The sequence below is a fragment of the Ctenocephalides felis genome, unplaced genomic scaffold, assembly GCF_003426905.1.
Source record: "Ctenocephalides felis isolate EL2017-DRISC unplaced genomic scaffold, ASM342690v1 CF-g0.4_SCAFFOLD_03571, whole genome shotgun sequence".
In the NCBI taxonomy this organism is placed as follows: domain Eukaryota; kingdom Metazoa; phylum Arthropoda; class Insecta; order Siphonaptera; family Pulicidae; genus Ctenocephalides; species Ctenocephalides felis.
This window is the reverse complement of record NW_020539725.1, coordinates 54,059,789-54,071,721: the sequence shown is the minus strand read 5'-3', so window position 1 is coordinate 54,071,721 and position 11,933 is coordinate 54,059,789. Positions and strand designations below refer to the sequence as shown.

The 11,933-nt window shown below is 28.8% G+C and overlaps 3 protein-coding genes across 3 annotated transcripts; 2 read left to right on the top strand and 1 right to left on the bottom strand.

The window, feature by feature from the left end:
• Positions 1-545: 545 nt before the first annotated feature.
• LOC113385141 (28S ribosomal protein S28, mitochondrial-like) lies at positions 546-1,580 on the bottom strand. Its single transcript, XM_026622952.1, has 3 exons — positions 1,268-1,580; positions 817-938; positions 546-725 (listed from the first exon to the last, which is right to left on the bottom strand). The coding sequence occupies exons 1-3, from the start codon at positions 1,484-1,486 to the stop codon at positions 557-559; spliced, it is 510 nt and encodes a 169-aa protein (XP_026478737.1). The 5' UTR covers positions 1,487-1,580; the 3' UTR covers positions 546-556.
• Positions 1,581-2,007: 427 nt separating this feature from the next.
• On the top strand, positions 2,008-4,364 carry LOC113386276 (zinc finger protein 436-like). The gene is made up of 7 exons (XM_026624067.1): positions 2,008-2,133; positions 2,587-2,726; positions 2,935-3,030; positions 3,105-3,251; positions 3,343-3,468; positions 3,619-3,814; positions 3,954-4,364. The coding sequence occupies exons 1-7, from the start codon at positions 2,011-2,013 to the stop codon at positions 4,362-4,364; spliced, it is 1,239 nt and encodes a 412-aa protein (XP_026479852.1). The 5' UTR covers positions 2,008-2,010.
• Positions 4,365-8,904: 4,540 nt separating this feature from the next.
• On the top strand, positions 8,905-11,698 carry LOC113386275 (solute carrier family 25 member 35-like). The gene is made up of 7 exons (XM_026624066.1): positions 8,905-8,994; positions 9,503-9,651; positions 10,041-10,205; positions 10,282-10,394; positions 10,577-10,683; positions 11,311-11,425; positions 11,484-11,698. The coding sequence occupies exons 1-7, from the start codon at positions 8,905-8,907 to the stop codon at positions 11,696-11,698; spliced, it is 954 nt and encodes a 317-aa protein (XP_026479851.1).
• The last annotated feature ends 235 nt before the right edge of the window (positions 11,699-11,933 follow it).

The window sequence follows — 11,933 nt, the reverse complement described above, 5'->3', positions numbered from 1 at the left end:
CATTTCCGCGATAAATGAGTTAATGCAGAATCTTTCAAATAAGATTCCAATTGGAATATCACAACGTTTTTCTCAGCCAAAAAAGATAAAAGTATTTTTATACTCATTCGGAAGTGCAAAAGTTTTCATTCATGTTTTATCCCAAAATTCTGATCCGATTTTAAAACTGTTCAAAAGAAATCAGTTGGAAATATAATTAGTTTCTAGTTAGATTGATATATTTGATAGCATATAATTGTTGAATTTTTTTTTTACTTTGATGAAAATTTTTATGCAGTTTATGGTCTTAACAAACATCCCAAAAAAACACCATGGGACCAAAAATGTGGTTTAATTATAAAAATTCATTGAAATTTGGAATAATGGACTATGTGTTTTTGCAACTTGCCTTAAGACAAAATACTGCCAACACCTAATTTGCTATTAGTATTGATTTCGTTTATCCCTCACAATATTTCAAATAAATACAAAATAAAATAAATTTACGTATTAAGTATAATATATATAATTTATTTATTTACAATGTATTAACTATATAATCCTGATACAAATTCTTTTATTTTGTTTCTGCATTTGCTTGAGCACTTCGAGCAGGCGATGAAATTAGTCCTAAAAGTACTGCATCAGCTTCTAATATTGTCAAATCTTTTTCAGATCCCAAAAATCTCGTTGATAATTCAAGATCTTTTACCCTAAGCCTGACACGTGCACCACGAACATAATCTCTGAAAATGAAATCGTAATAGAAATACAATTTTAATTTAATTTAAATACAATGAAGTAACATTCAAAATATATTCAAAAGCGAATACATACTCGCTATTTTTCTGAGGTCTAGAGCATACAGCATGGAATTTCCAACCAAAGTCTATATATAGATCGTCACCGACTATGTGGTATATTTTACCAGTCACTATTTTATCTGCAGGATCTCCAAGCTATAATAGATAAAAATACTATTAGACAATTATGAATGTTATAATACAATATTGATTACTACACTCATTGAATCATAAATTAAAATATCTCTTATATTTATATCTAATAGTAGACGATACAATTAATATCGATATAGATGGAATCGAAACAACAAAATCATATGCATGTAACGTGCAATATACGATTAAGATATAAATGCAAAATGCACGTGGAATTAATTTTATTGTAATGATGGAATAATATATGAGCATTATTCTGATAACTTTTTGATATGTATACGAATTCTGTTCAAGCAATCACATAAACATAAGTTAATATCACTCCTTACATCAATAAATTTAGAGTTTCTCAATAAGGCAGCGAATGTCTGCTTTTCTTCTACTTTTTCCTCGGTTTTCTCTGATGTATACTTTTCAAAAGCTTGTGCAAAGCCACCTAGTTTGGATTTATCTGTTTCACTTGGTTGTTGTGTCTCAGTACTACAAAGGCGAGATAAAACAGGCTGGAGCCTTGAACCTCGTCGATATGTTCTTAAAATTATAGACATTATTATTTATAATTTATCTCAATTGTTTCAAATTCACGGACCAATTTGTTTCCACAACTTTGAGGTTATAAATTCTGTATGAGTATTATCCTTCAAAATTTGAAATGAGAAAGTGTTGCCATCTATGACATGATCTAACTTCTCTACCAACCAGATAAAAACATAGAATAAAAATAACGAAAAAACACAAACACGAAGTTAGGCGCAAGGCGTTCAAAAATAAATGATTTAAATTTAAATTATTTAATGCATAATAATAAGTACATATTTAAATTTATAATAATAAGTACGCATGAATTATTAGTATATATAATAACATTAAATAAATGACTTCCATTTATTAAGACAACGAGCTTTTCAAAAATATTAACCGCCATGTTGTGTCCTATCTATAAAGCTCAAAGCTTCGTCCTGTGGAATACTCTATGACTCAAAGGACACGAAGTAAACAAAAACTGCTTTCTGACAGACGTAAAAACCTACTATTTTTTATTTATTTATTATCCTCATTGTAAATTAAAAATATGGAACTTGATGTTATTAAACTTTGTCGTGTTTGTTTAGAAGATGGTGCTACAATGTCCTTATTTAGCACGGATTTTGCTGTTATGCCTTCTCATATGATGTGGATGTGTGCCAAAATAAAGGTTATTATTTTTTGGTGTATATTATATGTTGATTTATTAATTTTATATGTTCATCTAGTGCATATATATTTTGTTATTGCTTGTTGTATTACATTATTGCCTATAATTGTTAAATTAATGTACAGATATGCCTAATATTTTTATGATTATAATTTTTTAAACAAAAAGGCTAATTTTGTTTAAAGACTATTAATTTAATGTATTACAATCTATTTGAATTTTTATGTATTTGATTTATTTTGTATCTTAAATGTTTAATATCATTTTCTTCTTTGCCTTTTTCAATATTTCAAATTTTTCTTTGATATTAAACTATTTTTATGTCAACCTTATTATATCAAAAATAAATATTCACAAAGTGTGGTCCACACATTTTGGAGAAATTCAATTATCTAGTATAATATATAACTATATATATGATCTATGAACTAAAATTTAATTTAAAATATATAGGTTTTGAAAGATGACGGTATGCCTCCTTCAATATGCAATAATTGCATATATCGTTTAGGTGTGGCTTACCATTTTCTGCAACAATGCGAAAGTTCTGATGCACGACTAAGGCACTTCTTAGGTTTGGAAATGAGAAAATTGTGAGTACATATACAAAGATCAATAATTATTTTTTATTATCATTTATAACTTATAATGATGTCTTTAAATATTGATAACTTATAATGATGTCTTTATATAGAAAGCTTTTTTTTATTTGAATTTTAATATAAACTTTATATATCTCAGACTGATTGAAGTCTCTGGTATTTATGTTTGTATATTAATTTAATAACTAATTTTTTTCAGAGGGCAGGAAGTAGCAACTATGACTGATGAACCTTGGCCAACGCTAACTGGAAATGGCTCCGATGAAAATTCCAAAGATAAAAAAGCTAAGAAAACGTTAGTAGTATATTTTGTATAATTATAAGTATATATAACTAAACTGATTTTGCTTATTTTCTTGGTTATTACAGGAAAACACCAAAACGTACAAGGTATAAGAGAAAAGCTCCTGATGAGTGCAAAAAACGTGGACCAAAAACATTGCCAAAAGTACCTCAGACCTGCTACGAGTGCCAAAAAACTTTCAAATGTGCTGCACAATTGCAGATGCATATAAGGTGATAAAAGATTACATTAAATTACACTTCATTTAGTTCACTTTAATTATTTATTTAAGTTCATTAATTATATTTAATGTGTTTCTTTCAGAACTCATACAGGTGAACGTCCTTTTGCTTGCACATATTGTACACGTAGGTTTGCACAAAAACATAATCTAGCCATACATATTAGAACTCATACAGGAGAAAAACCATTCCAATGTGAAATTTGCAGGTAAAAGTTATGATGTCTGCTATTACTAAAATGTTTGAATAATATATAATTTTAAAAAATAAATGACATCAACTTTGGTTATATTGTGAATATGCATATACTTATATGACAATTTTTCAATCTGAAATATTTTATATTTGCTATTTACAGCAAACAATTCTCAGCACTAGGCAATTTTCAAGCTCATCAAAAAATTCATAAAGGTATTCGAGACCAAGTATGTCCTGTATGCAATAAAGGATTCATAACTCCGGGAGATCTCAGTAGACATATGGTAACTCATACTGGTATCAAAAATCATCATTGTGATATATGTGGAAAATCATTTAGTCGTGGACGTGATATGGTAAGTAATAATAAAGCAAAAACTGTATAAAGTAACATATTTACACATAAGTATATTTATTGATATATGTTATAAATAAGCAAGTTTTAAATCAGTAGTTAAAATTTTTAATACATTTGATTACTGTATGTCTTTGCAGATGAATCATAAAAAGAAGGTACATTTAGGTGAACAAATTTCCAATAGAAAAACACAAAATCAACAAAACGAGCAGCGTAGTGAAAATGTTATCCAGCCTCCACCAGTTCACCAACATCAGCCAGTTATAAATCACCCCTTACCAATTCATCAACAAACAACAAATTTACCTTTACAACATCATAATTCAACAACATTACATCATGCCACATCGCTGATGCCACCTTTAGATAAAAATCAAGCGGTTCCAGTTGTACCATCTGCTGGCGTAGATTGTTTAAAAATGTATGATGTACAACAAGTACCTTTTAGAACCCAATTGTTAGCTCCACCGCCAAGACCAATTGCTTTGAATATTGTTAATCCTATAAACACCAGTGAGGAACCGTATTATCATAAATATCTTATGTAATGATTGGGAATATCATAGAGGAGATAACATATATTGGCTCTATTTTTAAAATGTGTATATATATTTTAGTTCTTTTGCACTATTTAATTATTATTGATCTCAGAATGCATGATCGCCTGATGATCGGTACTTTAAATACTTCATTGGATAATTATTTGATACATATTAAATATTTACTAATTATGACAAATGTGCAAGGTTTTTCCCTAAATGTTTATTCAGGAAATGTGATCTGATCTGGAAGCATTGTTGTTTACTGGAAATGTTACTGAAATACATATTTCAGTAGTTATGAATGTCCAATTTTACAAATGCATTTACTATGGAGAGCGTTGTAGATGTGATAGGTAAGGCTTTTTTCTGCGGCTGTAAATACTGAATATTTTCAAATTTTCTACAAAACTTGATTGCTAGATTAAGATTTATAGTAGTTGATTAGCATACCAGCTATCACATTGTTTCTATTGTGTGTGCATTTTAAATATAAAAACATTTTGTTTATCAATTTATGTGCTTTCATAAATGAAAACAAAATGTAGATTACCAATACTCTTGTATGAATTAGTATGAATTTGTTAAATGGTTTAATTTAGTGTTAACTCAGATTTGTAATATTTATTTGATTTAGATCTAAGCAATTAAGTAAGTAAGTAGAGATTTAAGATAGTAATAATATTAAGAATGAACAATTTGTATAAATACAGTACACTGTTGGAGAAAAAGTTTTTTTTTCTGTATTTCAAAAGTTTCATGATATCGTAATTGGTTGTTTAATTGTTCCTATTTCAAAACTTTAAAAGTCGTGTACTTTGTACAAGTATTTCCCAATGCGCACAAACAATTTATAGTTGATAAATGGTTTGCATAAAGAGCATTTTTCACAAAAAAAAACTAGTGGTGTATGGCATCGCGCCTTGAGGCAATTTGCTGGAACTTTCCGCATTGAGTTAAAATTTTGAAAATCTGAATTATTTTCGATATTCAAAAATATTTTTCACTGCAAATTAAAAAAAAATTGAAATATACAAATTTCATTTTACTTTTCCCAAAAACAATTTTTTTGTCAACACAAGCAGAAAGTATTTTGATCATCCAAATCGAATCTTATTTCTTTCAAAAACCTCCATTTTTTGCACATTTTTCTGCGGCTGGAAATTGCTTTGCCAAATACTAATCACCACTTCTCTCTTATTATGAATTGAAAGCTTTCTGAATCATTCGATTCGGATGCTCCGTTCTCTCAAAATCTCGATTTATATTTTCTGCACTCTATGCTCTGTAACTCCGAAACGACTGGACCGACTTTTCCCAAAAATTAATCAGCACATCTCCCTATCAATAGGAATCGAATGTTTTTTGAACCATACAAATCGGTTGATCCGTGCGCCCGAAAACGTGGATGAAAAATTGTATCCATACATACATACATAAATTTTTTCTAAGGTATGCCAGTTGAAGGTTTCTGAACATACCTTCAAAACGTGAAGAAATGCAAAATTTTTCAATTTCGATTTTTAGACGATTACAATAACTTGCCCTACGGGAAGTTAATATAGAGATTGAATATTAAAATCTGAAGATACAATAGTTTTTGGTAGGAAACTGTAAAATTTTCTACTCTCTCAATTTTTTTCAATCTCAGTCAGCAAATTGACTGACGGGCATGCAGCATATCAATATAATTTAAAAATGACTGACCGGATTTTGCTTCGTTATTTAAAAATTAATAAATTAATGAAAAGCGAGGTAATAATATCTTGAATCTTTAAATGTGCCAATTCAATTTCAATAGAATCAGTTTCAGATTAGGTTGGCTTTTGCAAGTACTACTAATATGACCCGAAATCATTTATATGTGACATGCTTTGCAGTGGGTAAACTATACATTATTTTTTGTTTGGTGCCTCTTTCACTTATTGGCAATCAGTTATTTTTATACGAAATATTTTTTTAACTTCTTGTAGGGCCAGTTATAGTAATCGCAAAAAATCGAGAATTTCTATATATCTTTACGTTTCAAAGGTTTTTGAACATTTTGGCGTACCTTAGAAAAAATGGCTGTGTGTGCGCGGATACAAATTTTCGTCGACGATTTCAGGCAAACATTTTACTTGTATTAATACAAGTAAAATGTTTGTCAATTGGCAAGATAAAGATTTGATTAAATTTTTGGGAAGGCAGATCCAGCGGTTATGGACTCTCAATGAAAATAAGTTAAAAAAATGTCATTTGGCGGTTAAAAATGTTTATTGGACATATGTACATCAAATTATCAGATATTTTATAGAAATTTTATTAATGTGTACACATTTGGTGTAAATTTTTCTGGGTTCCGTACCAAGATTTTTAATTAAGGTACGGGAAGTTCCAGCAATTTGCCTTAAGGCACGATGCCATGCACCTCACTAGTACTAGATTCACTTTTTATGGCAACAACTTATGTCGGGTCAACTAGTATTGCTATAATATTCGGTCTTTTTTAAATGTTTGTATAGGCTGCATTTTTTTTATAAATGTGAACTTTATCCTGTGGCAAATGCGTTGCATCGAAATGAAATTCATCGTTCTATTTCTAGAACTCGTTTAGATTCGTATGTTACACATGCTTTCACGAACACATTGGTTCGTAAATATTGAGGCTGGAAAACAAAATTAAAATCGTCCAAAGAGTCGAAGATTTTCTAGTAATGAACTGAATAAATATAAAACTGTTATAAATATTTAAAAAAAATAATTGTTACAGTATTTTATTTAAAAAAATATACCTCAAGTAATTGTTCGCAGTGCCTTCATCGAAAATATCACCGAATCTTTTCAATTGAACCCACGATTATCACAAGGTGTCTACATCAGTTCGTGCGTGTTGTCTGTTTGTTCTACAATTACGTAGTTGAATGTTTTTTTCGGGATTACTGAACATCATAAAAACACGTTAAATGATATTTTTCGGCACATCGAAAAATTAGTGGCATTGCGACATGATGCTGGAACAAAGCCGAATTATTTTAATTTGTTTTGATTGGTTTCACATCAGAGTGCGTATGAGAGTTCGATTATTTTAAAATAATAATATATTTAACTAACGAGAAAGAGTAGTTGATAGATTTTATTTTGTGATAAAAATAAAACTGATGAAATGTTGTAAAAACTTGGATCTAAATACTTTATCGCAGGTAAGCGGATTTTAGAGTTAGTTAAGCTAATCCGAGGTGGTTACACTAAATAACTTAAATATGATTTTATATTTGTGTATTAGAACTTTAGTCAGAATTAAAAATGAAATCTGAATCATTTTCGAAAAATAAAAAAAAAAAATAAAAATGATACAATTTTACTATTCAATCTTCAAAACTTTATCTGTTATATATATACTCTTCTTTTACCTATGATAATAATTATATCTTGCTTTTCTTATTCTTATATTTCGATCCATATGTTTTTTTGCTTTTAAGCCTTGTATAAAATTCGGTTTAATTCTCTTGATCATTAACTTGAAAAAATTAGCTCTTCCACCAGTTAGTCAAAATGCTCATTTAATTTTTTTAATTTTTTTTATTTGACAGTTTTCTCAATCATAACGTATCATTTTCCGATATTTAATGGGTAGTTTTAATTATATTACAAATAATTTCAAAGATTTAATTTAAATCTAAAGTATCTCATAGGAGATAATCTCTTAAATGCATTAACACCAACATCATATTGTCTTAAAAAATGTATTTTATTTTGATTGACAATAAAACTATGCAAAAAAAATCTAGAGTATTCGAAAACCCTTGACTAATTTTGCTTTTAGAAAAACCCGGGACACTCTCGTGAAAATCCGGGACTGTCCTGGCTAAACCGGGACGTATGATTACTTTATTGATTTAGTATTAAATTATTTTCTTTTCTTAATTAGGCATGATCAAGTTTGATACATCATTGGCTTTAAAATATGTAAACTGTGTTCCACAAAGCCACCAAAGAATATTAAGCAAATATTAAATGTGGTCGGATATTTACAAAATGACTAGACCTTTTTCTATTAAATTTGCTGATAGTGAGTTCTAGCGTAAATCGCTATTTACAATTTATTACAGTTGAGTTGCTATTTAATTTTATATATTTGTGATTATTATTACAATACTACCACGATATTATATTTAAATTTTTGATATTAATATTGTTTAAAACGGTTTTTCAGCAATTTATAACATAATTAATCATGGGTTTCTGACCCATATAAATTCTATTATATGAAAGTAAAAGAATATATACCAATGTAAAAGACTGTTTAAACCCACCTTTGGACATTTGTATTCGGAAATTTTTAAATTCCTAAAGAATCTTATATAATTATCTAAGAAAAGAATTACAATAGTAGAGAATAACTGTAACATTTTTTTGTGATTTTCAATTTTAATTAAATCTGTGAAGTATATTTTTCACATATGCAAAATTACTATAATATGATATTATTTATTTCAGATTATGTAAAATGTCCAATTAAGTTGAAATTTCTTAACATCTCATATCAAGTAGATATATAACAGCTGCAATGGATTTTTTATTGGGTGGTGTAGCTGCAATGGGTGCAGGAATATTTAGCAACCCATTCGATGTTATCAAGACCAGGATGCAGTTGCAGGTAAATTTTATACTGATTTTACGTCGATAATGAAAAAAATCAACATAATTTAAAATAATATTACACAACGTTGGGACCTCAGGGTATTCGTCACGAATATGTTTTTAGTTACAAGATAAAAAAACAACTTATTTCATAATAGAATATCATAAATAGAATAAACTGAATTGATCTAAATTTCGAAAACAAAGAAGAGTAAGAGTATATAGTATACTATGCAATTACTGTAAATTTTAAGCAGGTAAATTATAATGAAACCTTCAATATCGAAAGTAAATTAGAATTTGAAGTTATTGTATTTATCATCATTAATAATATCAAATGTTTGAGTATCATCAATCTAGATTTTAAATTTTTCATAATTTAATTATAGAAAATCATTTATCGAGTATTTTTGTTTGAAATATTTTATAACACCCTTTAACAATTTGGTATGGGTAGACTAAATCATTCCAACGAAATATTATTTTAACGAGAATTTATCAGAAATGTATTGTTTATTGAATAGGGTGAGCTTGCTACTCCTGGATCTCATCCAATACACTACCGTGGCGTAGGTCATGCTATGTGGGTGGTTGCCAAGGCAGATGGTATTTTGGCATTGCAGAAAGGTCTGACTCCTGCTTTGATGTTTCAATTTGTTCTAAACGGTACTAGGTATGCATACAATAATAACTATTAAAAAAAAACTCATGGCATTAATTTTTTCAAACTAGAATCTCTAATTTCGTAATATAACTCATAATCATCAGTCAGGTGGTATTCACTAATACTAAAATGTACTTTATAAGAATCTATCATTAACTATGAAGTTATATTAAAATGTTTTATATAGAGAGGGCAATGCCTCCTAAATGTTTGAAGTGATCTACATCTTCCAATTCTCGATTTCCTACCGTTCTCCTAAGGGATTTACCTCATTTCAAGATACCCATCACCTTCGATTTGCCGATGTTGATTTCCATTTTAATTTAAAAACGTTTATTATTTATCAGTCCATTTTTTATTATTTGATCACCTAATAAATATGATTAATTCTTTCGTAGATTGGGTTTATTTCAAACGTTGGACAATGCCGGTTGGACCAGAGATGCCGAAGGAACTGTGAATCCATTTTTATCAGTGCTTTGCGGTGCCACTTGCGGGGTTTGTGGTGCAGCAGTCGGCAGCCCATTTTATTTGATTAAAACACAAATTCAGGCTCAGTGCAGGTACCATGATAAAAAAATATGACAAGAAAAAAATCTTTACTCAGCATATTGAATTTGATTTCAAATTATTTTGTAGTCGTGTGGATTTAGCTGTTGGCCATCAGCACCAGCACAATGGAGGATGGTTGTCAGCGCTTGGTCATATTTATAAAAAATACGGAATTAAAGGTGTATATTTAACATATTCAAGTTATATGTCTATGTCAATGGTATTAATTTATTGACCAATCCGTATTATACCCAAGTACATTCAAATTATACATTAAATTAAATTAAATACATTCACATGCCACATTTAATTTTTTTGCTAATTATCAATAATACAGTAGTTCAATTTATACTTGATATATTAAAGTTCATTACTTTGATAGGTTTGTGGAGAGGATTAGAAGGCACTATTCCTAGAACAGCAGTCGCTTCTTCGGCGCAGCTATCAACTTTTGGTAAAAGCAAACAACTGTTAGAGAATCAATCTCCGGTTTGTATGGATCATTTTGTTTTTTTTTATTTTTCTTATAGTCTGGTCATTTAAGCTTAAATAAGGTAAAAATCTCGGAATTCCAAATACCCAGCTGGGAGTCTGTAAGTACTTGTATATTGACACACTAAAGTTATCTCAAAATCTACATATGCTAGGGCTACAATATCATATGTGATTTTGAGACAACTTTAAGGTGTCTATATAAAAGTATTTACAAACTTACATCTGAGTATCTCGAATTCCGAGGTGAACTTATTATAATGAGTGGACTATTAGTGCTTGGTGAAAAATACTAAAGTTGAAAAATAACTTAATTTTTTATTATTCATGATCATTTTATGGCTGTGCAAATTTCTAAAAATTTATGAGGAAGAAACAATTCCTCAATAAATGTAGGTTTATATAATACAAACTGTGCAACCTAAGTAAAAAAATTTGGCAAACTTCACTTATCCATTATTTTTTTAGAATATCTAATATTTTTTGGTATTTATTAATAAACGAAAATCTTAAGAGATTTTCTTCCAAACATAATGGAATATAAATTTAGTATTAGTATTAAAATTAATTTTCATATTTAAGCAATTTATCGATTATGATTGATTATATGAATTTATATTACAGAAACTTAAAGAAAAACCAATATTATGTGCATTTTTGGCAAGTTTTTTGAGTGGTGCAGTTATGGTCTGTTGCATGACACCGTTTGATGTTGTTTCTACTCGACTTTATAATCAAGGTAACACATATTTTAGCAAATTTTTATTGGCATTACGTATATATTTATTGATTTTCAGGAGTCGATTCTAATGGTCGAGGTCTGCTGTATAAAAACGTTCTGGATTGTTTGCTGAAAACTTGGTATACAGAAGGAATTCGGGGTCTTTACAAAGGATTTATACCGCAATATGTTCGTGGAGCACCCCACACTGTCTTGTGCCTTGTTTTTTGGGACAGGTTGAAATCTATGCGAAATCAATATTTTGAAAATACATCTGCAGTTGGTGAATAGATATAAAATGCATTTAAGTTATTATTTCGTTATTTATCTATATTTTAGTTAGTTTTGTAACAAAGTTGAATGAATATATTTTTGGCGTTTTTTTGCTCATAATCGATTTACTATTTCAACTCGTTCAAAAAGGGTTGTATTTTGCATTATTATATTACTATTCTAAAAACAATATTTTTTATAGCTTTTAATAAATGAGATTTCCAGTAAATTATTTTAAGAAAAATGATGATTA